This window comes from Phascolarctos cinereus, unplaced genomic scaffold (genome assembly GCF_003287225.1).
Source record: "Phascolarctos cinereus isolate Bilbo 61053 unplaced genomic scaffold, phaCin_HiC Scaffold_9;HRSCAF=440, whole genome shotgun sequence".
Lineage (NCBI taxonomy): Eukaryota > Metazoa > Chordata > Mammalia > Diprotodontia > Phascolarctidae > Phascolarctos > Phascolarctos cinereus.
In genome coordinates, this window is record NW_027556402.1 from 105,951,933 (window position 1) to 105,972,377 (window position 20,445).

At 39.2% G+C, this 20,445-nt stretch overlaps 1 protein-coding gene across 1 annotated transcript in view; it reads left to right on the forward strand.

Moving 5' to 3' along the window:
* The window catches only part of SH3D19 (SH3 domain containing 19), a 214,462-nt gene that overhangs the window by 189,340 nt on the left and 4,677 nt on the right, over positions 1 to 20,445 (forward strand). The window contains exons 16-20 of the mRNA XM_020994097.2: positions 4,930 to 4,988; positions 7,637 to 7,848; positions 13,481 to 13,533; positions 17,274 to 17,460; positions 17,954 to 18,060. Coding sequence (XP_020849756.1) covers positions 4,930 to 4,988; positions 7,637 to 7,848; positions 13,481 to 13,533; positions 17,274 to 17,460; positions 17,954 to 18,060 — 618 coding nt within the window. The remainder of the gene's footprint in view (positions 1 to 4,929; positions 4,989 to 7,636; positions 7,849 to 13,480; positions 13,534 to 17,273; positions 17,461 to 17,953; positions 18,061 to 20,445) is intronic.

Sequence of the window (20,445 nt, forward strand, 5' to 3'; positions counted from 1 at the left end):
AGGGCTTTGCACACAGTGGGTGCTTAATAAATGTTTATTATATGGTTGGATTGAATTATTAAAATTAGCCCATAGAATCATAGAATTACTGAAATGGAAGGAAGGCTAGATGTCCTATACTGTCACCCCCATATTATAGATGAACCCCAAACAAGTGACATAACTTGCTCAAATTCACAGTTATCTTTAGCCTGACTCTGTCTTCTGCCCAGCATAGTATCACTTTGAAGAAGAACGTCCTCACTACACTGAAATCAAGCAGGCTGAACAATCAACACCTTACATATTCGTAGGGCCTTTAGGAAGGAAGTCTGGAAATAAGCATTTATTAAACGGCTACTGCATGCCAGGCGCTGTCCTAAGTGCTTTATAAATAAAGCAACAACCCTAGGAGTTAGTTGTTATTATTATCCCCATTTTATAGATGAAGAAACTGAGTCAGGTTGAGTGACTTGCCCAAGGTCACACAGCTAGTAAGTATCTGAAATAGGATTTGAACTCAGGTCTTCCTGACTCCAGGTCCAGCGCCCTACCCACTATACCACCTAGCTGCCCAGGTGCCTTTATATTTAAAAAATACTTTCCTCAAAACCACTCTGTCAGAAAAGTGGTATATGTATTTTTGTCCCCATTATATAGATGAAGAAACTGAAGTGACATGACTCACCCAACTTCACATAATAAGGTATAGAAACACTATACTGGGGTCTGCTAAGGCCAGGTCCAGACCTCTTTCCACTATGCCCTGTGGCCTCTAGTGGTGACACAGTGGTAACAGGTAGCACTTTGCAACATTCCTGTGAGGTATCTGTTCCAAATATTACTATCCCCATGTCAGATGTTGAAACTGATATTCAGGGAAGTTAAGGGACTTTCCTGTAGTTAATAGAGGCAGAAGTTGGGCCCAAGTCTCCTCTAAGTCCAGCACCCTGTAAGCTACACCAGGCTAATCCCAGGTTTTCCAACAATTTTTTTCTATGGCTAGACAATAGGGTTAAGTGACTTGCCCAGGGTCACACAGCTAAGTAAGTGTCAAGTGTCTGAAGTCACATTTGAACTCAGGTCCTCCTGAATCTAGGGCTGGTGCTGTATCCATTGTGCCATCTAGCTGCCCACCAGTGAAATTTTCTCAAGGATTCCTTTGTTCATTATTACCTGTAGCTCTTCAACAGAGAGATAGCCTCTCCTTTTTAAGGTCAGCCTACAAAACAGGACAATAATTATGCCTGTATAGCACATTCTGGGCAGCTCTCATTTAAAATAAATACATTTTACATACTTTTAGAATTCTGTAATGAATCAGGTAAGGCATTAACTTCACAGAACAAATCCCCTTAATAAAAGGATTTGTTCTGTAAAACTTGGACTGAGTCAAAAGGCCACACCCAAGGATCTAGAAAGACACATATGGCCTCAAGGCCACAGGTTCCACACCTTTGGTGGGCCTAAACCATTTTTGGGCAGTGGTACATTGTGCCACTAGCTGGCTAACTGTAATATTGCAACCTCACTCTAGTAGACAATATTTTGTTGTTGTTGTTGACTTGTTTCAGTCATATCTGACTCTTCATGAGCGCATTTGGAGTTTTCTTGGCAAAGATACTGGAGTGGTTTGCCAGCTGATTTTATGGATGAGAAAACTGAGGCAGATAGAGTTAAGTGACTTAGCCAGGGTCACACAGCTAGGAAGTGTCTGAGGTCAGATTTGAACCCAGGAAAGTGAGTCTTTAAGACTTCAGCCCTGAAGGGTAGCTAGGTGGTACAGTGGATAGAGCCCTGGCCTTGGAGTCAGGAGGACCTGAGTTCAAATCTGGCCTCAGACGCTTGACATTTACTAGCTGTGTAACCCCAGCGGCCTTACTAAAAAGCAAAAAAAAAAAAAAAAGACTTTAGGCCTGGTATTCTCTCCACTGTGACTCCAAGCTGCCCTAGTAAATAATATAAATACCCTTAAAAATAAGAAGGGGGAAAAATCTTACAAACTTGTAGATGTGGAGTCAGAGAATTCCCCAAGTCTGGGGAGTGGGCTGGGAAGACCAACAGCTCACTAATGGTAGTGGAAAGAGTGCTGGCCTTAGAATCAGAAGACCTAAATTCATATCGTGGCCACTTCCCAGCTATGGGAGCAGAGGTCATTCGGTTCCTCCCTCTCTGTCAAATAGGAACACTATTCCTCTTCCTGTCTGTTTCACAGTGTAATTGTATAAAAATTGCTTTGGTAACCCAAAAATGCTGTAGAAAAATGCTACAAATTATCTCAGTAAATAGCATTATTACCCCACTGCCTTGCGCAGAATCCCCTGCAGCTGGTGACCTTCCTCCCCAAGCATTTTTTAACTAAAATCATTGTTTATATTCAGATACACCTCTAATTGCAAAATGATCATCAGAGGAAGATGGGGATAATATTGTGGAAAATTACTTTTCAGCGAATTTTAATTGATGCTTTTGTTGCACTGAGCAAATGATACTTGTATTTTTTAAATAAAATGGGGGAATCCACAAGCTGGGTTTTTGCTGTTGTTGTTTGTTTTGTTTTTTGGTCACGTAAGCAAAGCCATCTGAGCAGTCTGTGCAAGGCACAGGGTCCAAAAGCTGAAGAGAACCATTAAGGGACACACCCAGAGATCACAGCAAACTCTTAAGCCACTGCAGTAGTGACCACTGATAAGGATTCTTCAGAGGCCTCTAAGCTTCTGTAACTGGAACATTACTCTGATGTAGCACATCCACTATTACCTAAGTCTTCATTATTACCTAAGGAAACTAAAGACAGAAAAACTAGCATCCTTTTATTAAGCCTCTTTTTTTTTTTGCATTTGAGGTTAAGTGACTTGCCCAGGGTCACACAGCTAGTAAGTGTCAAGTGTTTGGTCTGAGGCCATTTGAACTCAGGTCCTCCTGACTTCAGGGCCAGTGCTCTATGCACTGTACCACCTAGCTGCCCCTTAAGCTTCTTACAGGCTAATTATACTTATACCTGTTCAATTCAATTGATTTTGTTTTCGGGAGGCAATTGGGGTTATAAGTGAACTGCCCAGGGTCATATAGCTATAGCAGGTATCTGAGGCCACATTTGTTTTGGATTTAGTTTGGGTGTTTTTTTTTTCCTGAGGCCACATTTGAACTCTTGTCCTCCTGACTCCAGGGCCAGTGCTCTATCCACTGTGTTACCTCACTGTCCCTATTCAATTTAATTGAACAAACATTTATTGAGAACCTACTTTGTGCAATTCCACTGTGTCCTGTGCCACATTTACAAAGTCAAAAATGAAATAGTCCCTGTCCTCAGGAAGCTTACGTTATTTTGGGAAGTATGCAGAGAACAATAGAAATTATGTAGAGAGGCAAAATAAAGAAAACCTTACTGCTTCCTTTTTCTATGCCCTTTATCATAAATAGTACCCAAATGGTCCCTGCATTGTAGATCACAGTTTGGGCAGCCCAAAATTTCTAGCCGAGCCACTGATTAGTCAGTGTCAGTCCATCCATAAATTGAAACTGACTTCAGAGTCTCAGAAAGAAAAAAGTCATAGATCCAACTTCTTTTTTTTTTTTTTGGTTTTTGGCTTTGTTTTTGGTTTTTTTTTTTGCATAAGACAGTCATTTGGGAATTTGTGTCATCAACCTTTGCATTAAATGGTACCCAGGGAAGAAAATAGGGATACAGTAAACTCTGAGCATCCCAGAGATGAGATGGTTTTACTATGTTTTTACATGTTCTTAAATCACTAAGTGAACAAAGCCCTAACTGATTATCCTCTAAGCCACTGTATTATAAGCCAAGACAACTTTTCAAACTTCATGGAATCATGAAGTGACAAGGAACCTCAGTAGTCATGCAGGTGAATTCACATCCAGTTAGGAATCTCTCCTACAGTTTCTGTAACAGGTGGTCATCAAGCCCCTGCCTCTAACCTTCCAGGGAGGAGAAAGTCATTACTGCCTGAGGTCCATTCCTTTTTTGGAATTAGCTCTTATTGGTTGGCTTTTCAACCCTAAATCTGTTTCTCTCTAAGGTGTAGACATTACTCCGAGTTCTGCTTTCTTGAGCCTACCAGAACAAGTCCAAACTCTCTTCCAAGTGACAGCCTTTTAAATACTTGAAAACGTTATACTAGCACCTCCCACTTTCCACGTCTCCTCTACAGGGTGAGCATCCTTATTTCATTCACTCAGTCCTTAGGTGCTGTGATCTAGTGCCATCTTGGTTGCTCTCCTGTGGATGTTCTCACCAGTCTTTTTTGAAACTGTGGCACCTATAAGTGAAACGCAAATCATTCTAGATAAGGTCCGAGCAGATGTGTTTGCTGTAGAACCTGGCAAAAGTGTCACTTGATACTGCCATCAGGACAAAAGGGAAACCTTTAAAACAACTAGATGCAAAGTAGAATAGATAGATAACAAATATAAACTCATTCTTCACTGATCAGGGAACTATTGTCCAGTCTGACCAAACATTTGTTACCAGACAAAAATGACTAGGGATCTGGAAAATCAAAGGGTCCTCTGGGGCCGTACACTTGACTGTTCTCAACAAAACAAAGGTTTACAGCAATAAGTAATTTTCTGCAACTAGTAACATTTTGATAGTGCTAAGTTGTTGGATTTTGGGTTTGGATTTTGGGTTTGGGGGGGTTTTTTTGGTCATTTTCCCTGATAGAAATTATCATTTAGTAAAAAGCCAGAAATAGCTGATTTTGTTTGAACACAATAAATCTATTAATACCAACTACCCATTCCTATCCTCCCCTAAAAAATAACGCTTATGACAACACCCCACAGGCAGTTCTTATGTAGAATAGGATTAAAAACACAGAATCTGCTTGAAAAGAAGAGTTTTCTAAGCTCTTAGCTTCAGCATGTAAACATTTCCATGGCCAAAACCTGGAGATGTATGACTTGTTCTCTTGATTTTGTCTTTGCCAGATTGATGTTCCTGAAGGAGGTAATGGGAAAAAAGAATCCATTTCATCCCACTGTGTTACGTGAGTTATGTAATTACTTCTTAGAGAAGGGGAAAGCTAGGAGAGGACACCAAGTTATTAAGCTCGGGCCTCTTCAAACGATCATTTGAATAGTCAATGTGAATTTTAATTATGAGGGAAACTTGCTTAAATATCTCAGTGTATTAAAATTGTAACAGACACAACAAATGTGAATGAATTCTGATATTTGTCCTATAACTAGGAAGGACAGAACAGGTCTACTTGGTCATTCAGTGCTGGGCCTGTATGGTTTCATTTATCATCTTGATTTTGACGTGTTGGAATAATTGAGTTTTAGAGTTGGCAAACTGAAGATAGCGCATCTTGGAGGTCATTATATAGATGAAACAACTGTAGTCCAAAGTTTCAGTAACTTGGCCAAGGGTATGAAGCTGGATCATGGAATCATGGATATAGAAACTGGAAGAGTTTCTACTTTGAAACTTTATTAAAAAAAAAAAGAAAAGAAAAAGAAAGAAACTTTATTGGTGCCTTTTTTAAATACTAGAATCTTTTCCCAGTATGTTCTCACCCCTGCCACTAAATCCTTCCCTTGTAACAAAGAAAAAGCTAAGCAAAACCCATACTATGGTAGCCACATCTGATAGTGTACCCACTTCAGCTTACAGATGAGGGAACTCAGATCCAGGGAAGTTAAGAAAAGGCATATTCACTAGATTTTGAAAAGGTCTGAGGCATGCTAATTGCTACCTTTATGACCTTGGGTTAATCACCTCACCTCTCTACACCCTCAGTTTCTTTACCTGTAAAATGTGGGTGTTGCTAGATCATAGGACCATAGAATTTAGAAGTGGAGATAACCTTAGAAGTATTCCAATCCAATCTCCTATTACATTTAAGGAAACTGAGGCTCAGGGAGATTGTGATAATCTCTAAGGTTCTTTCTTCCTCTAAATCCTGTGATACCATTACCTCATAGAAAACTTTAAAACTTATGAGAAGTGTGACTCCTACAAAAATGTCTGGACTTTTTGTGTATGAGTGTGTTGAAAGTAATTCATTTTTCTAAGTACAAGTTAAAACCATATGGGAAAATCCTTTAACATTAGGGATGGTTTCTTTTCTTGGTGTCATTGGACCTTCTTTGTGAATTTATATGTCCTCTTCTGATATTTTATAGTCTAGTAAAATAAGTGGAATTCACTGTTGAAGGCTGTAAACCTCACTTTGAATAGTTCAGGAGATGTTCCCTGAGGGTATAAGAAAATAAATGCAGAGGTTGCCACAAATAATGAACATTCTGACACCAAATACTTGGGTGTGCTTTCAGATTTGTTTGGGCTATGGATGGGGAGGGGGTTGTAAGTAGTATTTACTGTGGCTGCAGGTTGAACTTAAAGCTGTGTTCCCTGGCAGTTGACCCATGACCTAACTAAATAAGGATTTGATTGGAGCTATGTCCAACCTCTTTCTCTTGCTTCAGGCAGTCTCTTTGCCTGGGCCATGTTGTAATTGAAACTTCCTTTCTAATGCCAGTGTTGTGTAAGTATAGGCTTTGGATATTAAGTTATACTGACCCTAAGGAAAATGGGGACTTTTTTGTCTTCATTCTCATTATCTTTTGAGTCAAGATTGTACCTCATTTAGAGATAAATAAATAAAGCTCATTCCATTTCTTGGAAAGCAAACATTTGAAAAGGATAAAACTGAGATTGTTCCATTGTGGGATTTAGGATCCAAGGTGTGGTGGGGATTCTTGCATGTCTTCTTCATGATGACTGGACCTTTCATTTTACCTCTCATACTCTACCACTGACACTACATTAGTCCTTGTCTTCTCACCGTTAGTAGAACCTGTATTCAGTGCCTTTAGGGTGGCCATGGCCTTATTGGCCTCCTCTGCCTTTCGTCCCAAAGATACCAAGAAGGCATACTGGTGGTACATCATAATAAACATTGGATTTGAAACCAGAGAATTGGAGTTCAAATCCCTGTTCTTCTAATTAGACCTTATAGAACCTGTTAAATGAGGAGGTCAGACTAGATGACCTCCATGTTCTCTTCCAGGCATAAATCTTGATTCTGTAGTATACTGTATAGGATAAAAGATTATGTGGGTAAATGGCAGATATGTCCATGGGGATGACTACATGCATTAATTATCTCCCATACTTTGTGACCATGGGCATATCATTTATTCTAATGAGTGAATGTGAACTGAAATGGCAGACCCTCAGAAGAGGTGGCTTATTCTTCAGGCATTTTTATAGGTTCTGTTTCTTGTTGAAGACAATGCACATCATAGTGGACAGAGAGTAGAGAGGCCAGTCTTGGAGTCAGGAAATCATGGGTTCAAGCCTTTATTTTGACCTGTACTATCTATGTGACCATAGTCTAATCACTTAACTTCTTAAGGCCCCGGACCACTCTCTAAAACTTTAAGTTAGTGATGAGTTTCTGATCTCACTGGAGGGAATTTCCTTCACCGGTGCAATAACAAACCTGGGAAAATGTATTATATTATATTTTATTATGATTTTATTACATTTTAAAATTATATTTTGCCTAGCATAGTCCCTTGAACGTAGCAGCCCCTGAAAGAATACATGTTGAAAAAATTGTTTTATTGAAGCATTTTGAGTCAGATTCACTTTAAATTTACATTTAGACTCTTTTACTTTGTTCAGAGGCCCCAGATGCGTGGCTCGGTTTGAGTACATAGGAGACCAGAAGGATGAGTTAAGTTTCTCAGAAGGAGAGACAATTCTCCTTAAAGAATACATCAATGATGAATGGGCCCGAGGAGAACGGAATGGCAAAATGGGGATTTTCCCACTGAACTTTGTTGAAATCATTGAGGATCTCTCTGACCAGAGCACCAACATAGCTGCAGTTTCAAGTGAGTATCAAAAAATGTGTTGTGTTGAGTAAGAGTGAGCAAGTGCATGCAAAGAATGACAAAATATGAAAAGCCAAAAATGAGGATCTTTCTTGAGTTCTCATGAAGAAGAAAAAGGAATAATGGGGTTCCAAGTGAATTAAAGAAGATTTTTTTTTTTGGCTAGACAGTGGGTTTAAGTGACTTGCCCAGGATCACACAGCTAATAAGTGTTATGTGTCTGAGGCCGTATTTGAACTCAGGTCCTCTTGAGTCCAGGGTTTGTGCTCTATCCTCTGCGCCACTTAGCTGCCCCTGAAAGATTTTTAAAGCATCTTTTTCTATGATATATTAATCATGTTACAAAAGAAAGTTTATTGTCAAAAGAAACGAGTGAATGACAAAAAAGAAGGGCTGGTGATGTGTGTGCTAAGAGTGAGAAATAACTGATGAACAGTCCGTGTACTCATTTGGTATCTTTGTAATGTTGAGAAATCAGGAAAGGTTTGTAGAACATTAGGTGGTGAACTTAGGAGAGGCCATGGACAAGAGTTGTATGTAGAATGGAAGCAGGCATGGATACATTACAGTCTGCGTCACTGGAGGGAATAGCACATTGATGAAATCTATTTGTGTGTGATGGTATACACACACACATATATAAACATATATGTGTGTGCATATGCATACATATGTGTGTGTCTGTATTGTATATATCCAGACATATATTAAAGGCAGCATTCCATACTGGATCAAGGGGCAGCCTTGGAGACAGGAAGACCTAGGCTCAAATCCTGCCCCCAATACATATTATCAAGGTGACCCTTGGCAAGTGACTTAGCCTTTCAGTCAGTAGTCCCATCCATTTCCCACCCCTGACCCGCCCTAGGTAACTCTCTTAAGAGTAAGTTACAGGCTTTCTGTGATGGCAAAGAATTGGAAATTGAGGGGATGCCCATCAGTTGGGGAATGGCTGAATAAGTTGTGGTATACGAATGTAATGGAATACTATTGTTCTAAAAGAAATGATGAGGGGGGCAGAGCCAAGATGGCGGCACGAAAGCAGTGACTTGCTTGAGCTCTCCCTCAAACTCCTCCAAATATCCATAAAAAAAATGGTTCTAAACAAATTCTAAAGCAGCAGAACACACAAAAAGACAGAGCAAAACAAATTTCCAGCACAAGACAGCCTGGATGATTGATTGGAAAGGCTTATCGCGCCAGGCTGGGAGCACAGCCCAGCACAACGTGGGGCGCACAGGCCGCAGGGAACCTGGAGCAGGCCTCAGAGGACTGAATCACGGGCAGCTGTGGCAGTTTCCAGACTCCTCAATCCACTAACGCCAAAGACAACTGAGGAGGTCAGTGGGAAAAGTCTTTTTGCGGTGAGAGAAGAGCTAGGTCAGAGCCAGTTGCAGGGTGAGAGAGCAGAGCGCAGAGCGCAGGTGCCTGGCTGGTGCCTGTGTCCTGAGCTTCCGGCCCACAGACTGAGGGGGAATCAAGCGGCTGATCAGAGGGGGACTGCAGGAATCTGTTTGCTGTTGCTGAGGCAGGAATCTCTTGCTTTGCCCAAGTTTGGATCTGGGTCACAGTTCTGGGTGGCGGTCCTGGTATGAGGAGGAGCGCTGGCACGGTAGAGCTTGCAGTGGCCAGTGGAGAGGAAACCCTCCTCACAATTCCAAGAGAGAAAAGACTGCTTGTGGCCGGTCACTCAAAGACCAGAGCTCAGGCCAGGAAAAGAGTAAACACCTTGACCCTTATCATACCACCTTGGAAGAACTGAAAATTTACAGGTCCCTACAAGTATCTCTGAAAACAGCAACACAAACCCCCAAAGCTTGGGACAGTAAATTCTCCACTTTGGAAGCAGACTTTTACCTTAATAAAGAGTTTAAAACTCAAGTAATTGGCCGGGATCATGAGCAAACCTCACAAAAAGAGTCAGACTATATTATCTTACTTTGGTGACAAAGAAGATCAAAACATACAACCAGAAGAAGACAACAAAGTCAAAGCTCCCACATCCAAAGCCTCCAAGAAAAAATATGAATCAGGCCCAGGCCTTGGAAGAGCTCAAAAGGGATTTTGAGAAGCAAGTAAGAGAAGTAGAGGAAAAACTGGGAAGAGAAATGAGAGTGATGCAAGAAAATCATGAAAAACAAGTCAACAGCTTGCTAAAGGAGACCCAAAAAATACTGAAGAAAATAACACCTTAAAAAATAGCCTAACCCAAATGGCAAAAGAGGTCCAAAAAGCCAATGAGGAGAAGAATGCCCTAAAAAGCAAAATTGGCCAAATGGAAAAGGAAGTCCAAAAGCTTACTGAAGAAAATACTTCCTTAAAAATTAGAATAGAGCAATTGGAAGATAGTGACTTTATGAGAAATCAAGACACAGTAGAACAAATCCAAAAGAATGAAAAATTAGAAAACAATGTGAAATATCTCATTGGAAAAACAACTGACCTGGAAAATAGATCCAGGAGAGAGAATTTAAAAATTATTGGACTATCTGAAAGCCATGATCAAAAAAAGAGCCTAGACATCATCTTTCAAGAAATTATCAAGGAAAACTGCCCTGATATTTTAGAACCAGAGGGCAAAATAGAAATTGAAAGAATCCACCAATCTCCCCTGAAAGAGATCCCCAAAGGAAAACTCCTAGGAATATTGTAGCCAAATTCCAGAGTTCCCAGGTCAAGGAGAAAATATTGCAAGCAGCCAGAAAGAAACAATTCAAGTATGGTGGAAACACAATCAGGATAACACAAGATTTAGCAGCTTCTACATTAAGGGACAGAGGGCATGGAATATAATATTCCGGGGAAAGGAGATAGGATTACAACCAAGAATCACCTACCCAGCAAAACTGAGTATAATCCTTCAGGGGAAAAAATGGTCATTCAGTGAAATAGAGGACTTTCAAGCATTCTTGATGAAAAGACCAGAGCTGAATAGAAAATTTGACTTTCAAATACAAGACTCAAGTGGAACATGAAGAGGTAAACAGGAAAGAGAAATCATAAGAGACTTATTAAGGCTGAACTGTTTACATTCCTGCATGGAAAGATGGTATTTATAACTCATGAGACCTTTGTCAGTATTAGGGTGGTGGAAGGGGAAAAATTATATGATGGATGATAGATAGATAGATAGATAGATAGATAGATAGATAGATAGATAGATAGATAGATAGATGGCACAGGGTGAGTTGAAGATGAAGGGGTGATATCTGGAGAATAAAATTAAGGGGTGAGAGAGGATTATACTAGGAGAAGGAGAAAGGGAGAGGTAGAATGGGGTACATTATCTTGCACAAAACAGACAAGAAAAGGTTCTTACAGTGGAGGGGAAACAGGGGAAGGTGAGAGGAAATGAGGGAATCTTATTCTCATAGGATTTGGCTTAAGGAGGGAATAACATACACACTATATTGGGTATGGAAATCTGTCTTACCCTACAGGAAAATAGGAGGAAGGGGACAAGAGAGCAGGGGATGATAGAGAGAAGGGCAGACTGGGAAAGGGGTAATCGGAAGCAAATACTTCTGAGGAGGACAGGGTCAAAAGAAAGAATAGAATAAATGGGGGGCAGGATAGGATTAAGGGAAACAGTTTTTCACAATACGTCTACTATGGAAGTGTTTGGCATAACTGCACATGTATGGCTTGTATTGACTTGCTTGCCTTTTCAATGAGAGTGGGGGGGTGGGAGGAAGGGAGAAAATTTGGAACCCAAAGTTTTAAAAACACATGTTTAAAAAAAATGTTTCCACATGCAACTGGGAAATAAGAAATACAGGAAATGAGGTACAGAAATCTATCCTGCCCTACAGGAAAATAGAAGGGGAAGGGGATAAGAGAAGGGCAGGGAGAGATAGAAGGGACAGCAGACTAGGGGAAGGGGTATTCAGAATGCATGCCATCTTGGGGTGGGGGGAGGGGCAAGTTGGGGTGAAAATATGGAATTCAAAATCTTGTGAAAGTAAGTGTTGAAAACTAAAAATAAATAAATTTATATATAAAAGGGGAAAAAAAAGAAATGATGAGCAAACAGACTTCAGAAAAACCTAGAAAGACTTGTATGGACTGATGCTGAGTGAAGTGAGCAGAAGCAGGAGAACGTTGTACACAGTAACAGCCACGTTGTGTGATGACTAACGTTAATGGACTTAACCCTTGTAAGCAATACAAAGATCTAAGACATCTCTAAAAGTCTCATGATGGAAAATGCTATTCACATCCAGAGAAAGAGCTATGGCATTTGAATGCAGATTGAAGTATACTATTTGCTCTTTTTTTTCCTTCTGTTTTGTTTCTTCTTTCTTGTGGTTCCTCCCATTGGTTCTAATTCTTCTTTACAACATGACTAATGTGAAAATGTTTAATAGGAATGTATATGTAGAACCTATATCAGAATGCACACCATCTTGGGGAGGAAGGGGGAGAAAATTTTTAATTCAAAAGCTTATGGAAGTGAATGTTGAAAACTAAAAATAAATTAATTAATTTAAAAAAAGAGTAAGTTACAGGGGAGTTCCTTATCTGATGATCAGTGAAGGGAGTTTCCTACACTGACACAATCACCAGTCTACACTGCCAACACCCACCCCACCTAAAAGAACAGAACAGTGGAATTGAAGTATACAGACCCTGGGTTCAAGTCTGGGTTTGGACACTTACTAGTCATGTGACCTTGGACAGGTCACTTAGCTTCTCTAACCATCAGTTTCTTCTTAATCCTCATAGTATTATTTTGAAGAAAATATTTTGTGAACTATAAAGAACTAAATAAATATGTTAATGTCATTTCTTTCAAAGAACATTATTGTATAGGTCTTTAGAAATTGTGCCCAAAACTATGTCCAAAAGGCTGTAAAACTGCATACCTTTTGATCCAGTAAAACCACTGCTACGTCTTTACCCCAAAGACATCCAGAAAAAGGCGGGGGAGAAGGACCTATTTGTACAAAATTATCTATAGCAGCTCTTTCTGTGGTGGGTAAGAATTGGAAATCAAAGGGATGCCCAACTAGGGAATGACTAAACAAACTGTGGTATATGATTGTGATAGAATGTTATTGTGCTATATGAAATGACAAGCAAGGTGATTTCAGAAAAAACTTGGAAAGACTTGCATGAACAGATGCACTTCTAATGCAAAGTGAAGTGAACAGAACCAAGAGACTGTTAAGTACATTGACAGCAATATTGTTCAATGGAAAACTGAATGATTTAGCTCTTCTCAGCAATGCAGTAATCCAAGACAATCCCAAAAGACTGATGATGAAACATACTACCCACTTCCAGAGAAAGAATACAGACTGATGCATGCTATTTTTTACCTTCTTTCATTCTTTTTCTTTTATTCTAGTCTTGTACAAAATGATTAATATAAAAATGTTTTACATGATTGCAAATGTATAATCTATATCTGACTTCTTACTGTCTCAGGGAGGGGGGATAAGAGGGAGCAAAGGATAGAATTTGGAACTCAAAACTAAAAAAAAAAGCTTAAAAATTGTTTTAACATGTAATTGGGGGAGAATAAAATGTATATTAAAAAAAAAAGAAATTGTACCAAAGGATAAATGGCAAACTAAATAGTTATTTAAATTTATATGGAATTAAAAAAATTTTTTTTGTTTTAATATAGGTAAAAGAACTCCACTGAATACGAAGAGAAGTGCTTCTGGTTCACACTTACAGGTAGGATGCCTGGGTTGGGTCACTATACAAACATAAAACCTAAGGTTTAGGAATGTTCATAATGAACTGAAAAATTCACTCCATGAATTACATAGAAAGGTGAACAAAAATGAAATGGTATGGGGCAATAGGTGGTGTAGTGGATAGTGCACCGGCCCTGAAGTCAGGAGGATCTGAGTTCAAATCTGACCTTAGACCAAACGCTTGACACTTACTAGCTGTGTGACCCCAAGTCATTTAACCCCAATTGCCCCAAATGAAATGGTTAATTTTTAACCATTGTACTTGATAGACTAAATTAGTAAATATGGTAGAATGAATTTTTTAAAAATGGACACTGCTTACTAATTTGACTTTAACTGTGTTTAAACTGAATACTAACAGCAGGTGATTTATTGTTTTGTTTGACATGTTTTGGAAAGCTTGGCCTGACAGAACTATTATGTTAGTCAAAATTTCACTGGCAATTGGGCAGGGCCTTCTATTGCTTTCATTCCTGTTTTCTCTCACTCTCATCCTGTCATGGGGCATGGAAGCTACAGATCCTTCTTAGCGATTACATGTGTTCTTTAGAACAAAAGAGATGGGTCCCATGAGTGAAAGGTCACAGCTGCTCTCAGTTGCAGGTGAGTTCCTTTTTCAGTCATCAAATCTCAGAGTTAGGAGGGAGATCAGGAGCCATACAGTCCAACCCAGGACTGGAACAAAAATGCTCTCCAACACTGCCTCTCAAGTAGTCATGCAGCCTTCTGCCCGAACACTTCTAGTGAGAAGGAACCTGTTCCCTTCCAAGGCTGCCCATTTGATTTGGGGGTGGTTATGACATTTTTCCTGATGGCACACCTCAATTTGCCACTTTCACCAATTGCTTCTACTTCTACTGTCTGGCACAAAGTCTTTTTTAACAAGTTCATTTCCAGCACCACTGATCCCAGTCACATATTTGGGGCAAGAGGATTGTTATTAGAACAAGTGCTCTCCAAGTCATTTTACTTTCCCTGTTGCCTGATCATCCTCACAAAACCACTTACAGTTTAATTCAACAAATATTTATCAAGTGCTTACTATGTAATAGCCCTATACTAGGCTGTGGGAGAAATAGAGAGTTTAGATAAATACCTGCCATCTTTTAGAAATGGAGAAAAATGTGGCTAATGTTACCTAGCCACTTTAAGCAAATTTAGAGGTAGTTGTAGTAAGGTCTTATGACCACAGACCACACATAAAACTATGCCTTCCACATATTTTTTAGACATAGCCAATACAGGAATTTGTTTTGCTTAGTGGTAATAATAATAACAATAACAGCAATAGCTAATGTACCAAACACTGTGCTAAGTGCTTTACAATGATTATCTCATTTGATCCTCACAACAACCATGGGAGGTAGGTGCTGTTTTTGTGGATGAGGAAACTAAATCAAACACAGGTAAAGCTTCAAAGTGTCTGAAGCCCAATTTGAACTCGGGTCTTCTTGATTCCAGTCCTGGTGCTTTATCCACTGGGCCACCTAGCCAATTCATATTTGTTGCAAGGGTTTGGGTGGTGGGGAGAGAAGGTAGATTTTGATTAAAAGAAAAAATACATTTTAATTTAAAAAATTTAAAAACCATGTCTCCACCTATAGAAAGCTGAATGCAACAAATTGGGGGGGGGAACATATCATAGAACTCGGGCTTTCATTGTTCTTCTGATATCAAAATCTCTATCCTGATACAAGCCCATCCCTTTGCTTCACCCAGTCCCCTCCTTTGGAATATTTAAGCCTGGGATTGGCTCTGCTTCCAGTGAAGGCTCTCCTTTTGTCATCTTTGACCCCCTTGCTCATTGCCCCCTCCCAGTAGTGACTGACTTGGGCTTATTAGGTGATACTTTGCTCTACCCACTCCTTCCTACATAGGAACCTTTTATTTACGGCCTTTCCTTGCTCCATAACCAGAAAGGCATTCTTGTGCACTGTGGAACATTTTCAGCCCCAGCCCAAAATACAGTTGATATAGTCTCTTCCCTCATGAAACTTACAGTCTAGGAAAGGTATAGGATATATACACAAGTAACTGTGATACTAAGTGTCATATGATCTCTCTGGGGGTAAAAAATTATTACCAGCTAAGGCAGTCAGGGAAAGTTTCCTATAAGAAGTAGTATTTGAGTTGAGCTTTGAAGGAGAGGTAAGAGTAATTGAACAGGTACTGAGAGTCCCAAAATATGAGAGAGTATGAGAAAAGGCACCCTAGTGACAGGAAAGGTATGTTGTCTGGGAGCCAGCATGTAAGTAATCCAGTATGCCTGGAGGCCAGAATAGGAGTTAAGTATATAAAAGACTTGAAAGCCAAGCTAAGTAACATAAAATTTACTCAATAAAGACTGAAGAAGCACTGGTGAGTTTTGTCTGGAGGACTAGTGTATATAAGGAACATAAGACAAAGAAAAGTAATTTGGGGTGGAGAAAGAATAGAGGTAGGAAGACCTACTGGGAGACTATTCTATTTCAGTGGTGCAGGCTGATTGTGATGAGGGCTTATATGATAGCAGAGAGGAGACCAGTAGTAGAGATGTGGGGAGTGAGAATGAGAACTGGCAAGATTTGTTAACAAATTGGATATGGCAGGGGGTGGGGAGTCAAAGATAACCCCAAGATTGTGAATGTGGGAGAAAAGTAAATGGTGATGCCACTGATAGAAATAGTTAAGTCAGTGATCCAAGACAATTCCAAAAGATTCATAATGGAAAATGCTGTCCACATCCAGAGAAAGAACTATGGAGTCTAAATGCAGATCAAAGCCTACTATTTTCACTTTTTTGTTTTTTCTTTCTTGTGATTTTTCCCTTTTGTTCTGCTTCTTCTTTCACAACTTGACTAATGTGGAAATATGTTTAACATAATTATACATGAAATACCTATATCAGATTGCTTGCTGTCTTAGGGAGGGGAGAGAAGAGGGAAGGAGGGAGAAATTTGGAACTCAAAATTTTACAAACGTGAATGTTGAAAACTATCTTTACATGTAATGGGGAAAAAAAAATACAGTTTAAAAAAAATAAGTAAATAAAAGACTAACATAAATATTGTTAAGGAACTTGGGGGAAAAAAAGAAATAGTTAAGTTGGAATGAAAAGCAGGTTTAGAGAAAAAGATAATCCTTAAAGTGGAGATACCTGTAGCATGTACCTTGCAGGATTGTTATGAGTCAAAGCGAAGATAAAGAAGTAATATAACAAAAGCATATTCAAACCTTACAGCTATGTATAACTGTTAGCTCTTATTAAAAGCACATATAGGGGCAGCTAGGTGGCAAAGTAGATAGAGCTCCAGCCTTGGAGTCAGGAGGACCTGAGTTCAAATACAGCCTCAGACACTTGACACTATCTGTGTGAGCATGGCAAGTCACTTAATCATGATTGTGTCACCAAAAAGCAAAAAAAATAAGGGCACATATAAACTCTATCATGACATAAACCATTGTGTTATTTAAAAAAATCTTTAGGCTTTGAAATTTCATAGCCCCTTCACTTTCCTTCCACCAAGCTAAATGCCCTCTGTGAGGGTAGAGATTATTTCATTTTTGTCTTTGTATCACTAATACCTAGTATAATGTCTGGCACAATTAGACATTTTAATTAATACTTGTTAAATTTTATTCCAATGGATATGTTTGCTTTTTAGCTTTGTGGAAACCGGCTTAGAATTAGATTTTACATTTCCTGCCACCCAACTTCTACTTTATTTTCTTTGACAGAAGGATCATTGTTCTGGAGAATGGTGTGAAGCCCTCCATGATTTTACTGCAGAGACTAATGAAGACTTGCCCTTTAAAAAGGGAGACCGTATCTTAATCACTGAGCACCTGGACTCTGATTGGTACAGGGGCCGATTGAACAGCACTGAAGGAATCTTCCCAGCAGTCTTTGTTCAGCCTTGCCTTGGTATGATGCTTCCCTGAGAGAGACAGAGATTTTTAGTCTCTAGTAATTTTCATGTCTACTTTTAACATCAATGAAGGGATGCTTTACTGCAAAGAGAGGCAGAGGACTTCAAAACTCCAAGCAAGTCCTTTTCCTATCACTACACTGAACTTCTAAAAAGTTGTTTCTCTACCTATCATATTTAAATTAATAAAGTGAGCTTTGCATATTTTGTGTTTAAACCAATTTAAATGTTTATTTTTTTTGAGTGGAGGCATCATATTTAAAATTCCTACCTTCCTAAATGGTTTATTCCTTCTACTGATTTAGATTTTATGTAAATTTTCCACTATTAGGAGAAACTCCTTCCTCTAATCCCCTTTGCAAGTGGAAAAACTTTATGGTTACTTAGAAACAATAAATCCCATGGGGATGGAGTATTTACCAAGATGGGTGTTGTAATAGTATTACACTTGTGCCCAATAGCTTCTAAATCTGTGTATTTATTGGTCAGGTTCCATAGCTGAGGCAAAGTTGATATCTGCTTCAGGACGGAAGAAAGAAAAGGCGAAGGCTTTATATGATTTCCACGGAGAGAACGAAGATGAGCTTTCCTTCAAGGTCAGCTTTCTGCAATTCTTTCAACAGCTATAAAATCTGAAATGTCTTCTTAGCCTTGAAGAATGGATTGGGTGGAATGGGCTTAAGCTCACAAATCTTGGTCTCTGAGTTTCTAGAAGCAATTATGTTCATAGTTAAAAATTTAGAGGGTGGTAATAATTTGCAAAAGCACTTAAAGCAGTTGATTTTGGCTTATCATACATGTGATCCAAATGCTCAGACCTTGGCCTTGTAATTTTTGTTCTGGAAAATACCAAAATATTTGTAGTTAGAACTAATAAAGGATAAGCCTTCTGCATCTATGCTGGAGGGGCTTCCACTAACATGGTATCAAAAGTGGCACATGGATCTGGGCCATCAGGTTTCTATTGAATCTTTCATGCAGTAAACTTTTAGCCAAAAAGACTAATCACTGAATACATATATTTGGCTGCATTTACCCTGAAAGTAGTGCCAAGCAACCTGTACTCTCTAGTATTTTGCTATTATCATCAAGTTGGCATAGCACATGAGGAATATAAAAATGAAAGAGTATCCGGAAGGAAATTCTTTAAAGTAAATAAAAACTTAGCCAATCAATAAGCATTTATTAAGCACCTACTGTGTGCCAGGACGTGGGTTGTGTCCCAGGGATACAAAGACATAAAGTCCCTGCTCTCAGAGATCTTACATTCTCTATTGTTTTGCCATACATGCAAGTGTGTTTAAAATAAGCCTGTGCAAAATGTATGGCAAATAGAGGGTAATTTGGTGGGGAGGAATCTCAACAAATGAAAGGATCAGGAAAGGGAACCTTTGAACTGAATTTTAAAGGAAACTAGTCAAGGTGAATGATATGGCTACTTTTGTGTTGGTGTTAGCTCCTACACAGACAAGTCTCCATGGGGTGCTGGGATCTGCAAATACCCTGTCTGTCATTCCCACTCTCTCCACTTATCTTCAGTCTCTCCCTGTGTACTGGCTGCTTCCCTACTGGCGTGCTCTTCTTCCTCTATACTACTTCACTTGATGATCTTATCCGCTTCCATGGATCCAATTATCATCTATGTGCCAGTGATTTTGTAATCTACTTATATACCCCTAACCTCTGACCTCTCCAATTCTAAGTGCCTATTAGGTGTCTTGAACTAGACGTCTTGTACCTCTCTTAAATTGAACACATCCAAAACTGAGTTCGTTGTCTGTCTCTCCCATAACACCTTCCCTTCTTCCAAACTTCTCCAACCCAGACTGGCAGGCTCAAAACCCAAGTCTCATCCTCAACTCCTCATTATCTCTTAGCACTCATGTTCAATCTGTTGCCAGGATCTGTTGATTTCACCTTTGCAACCTCTCTCAAATATACCTCCTTCTCTCCTCTCATACTGCCACCACTCTGGTACAGGCCCTGATCTCCTGCCTGGACTACTGCAGTAGCCTACTGGTTGGTCTGCCTAACCCTCCAGTCCATCCTTTACTCAGCTACCAAAGTGATTTTCCTAAAGTGTATGTTCAACCATGTCAACCCTTTTCTCTATAAATTCTATTGTCTCCGTGCCTCCTATGTGATCAAATATAAAAGCCTCTGTTTGACATTCAAATCCCTTGACAAACCTAGCCTCCCTCACTTTTCTAGTCTTCTAACTTACACACACACACACACACACACACACACACACACACACACACTCCATAATCTTTTGGGCTAAAATAAACAGAATTGCTGGCTATACTATTTTATGGTATGGCAAAAAGGAAAACAGACATAAATAATTATTTACAATATAGCATGTATGAGAAAGATCACCATCAAACATCACCTTTACATCACTAAAACTGAAGAGTTCTCAATTTTTTAAACTTAGTCCCACCATTAAATTCTCAGGATAATAAAGTCTTCTTTAAAAGTATATTCTTGTTTCTTTGTAAGATACAACTTGAAACAGTTCTCCAAGAAAGGAAGTTTTCTTCATCCTCCCTCTCTCTGTACTTCATTCAGACTTCCCATAAAATGAGTGATAGTTACAGAATGAATGATAGTTACATTACTTCTTTAACTATATTCCAGTAACAGTTATCTATCCATGGGAAAATCTATTGAAGCTCCTGTTATAGTTATAATCCATGGACCTGAAGGAGCTTAACCCTTTTTATCCTGAATTATTTCATAATTAATTTTCCCAGCTGGGCTTATATGTTCCAAACAGGCACTAAGAGTTAATGGCAGTTGGCAACCAATAGTTTTTCTCCCCATTGTCTACAAAAGAAAACCAAAGTCCTAACTCAAGCAGCTTTTTCTAAGAAGTACCACCAGAACCAGAAATAAAGTCCATTCATCCTTATTCTTTTCAAGGATTTTAAAAAATCAGATAGCTACATCAGCACCAAAAGCACCTGAATGTTGTA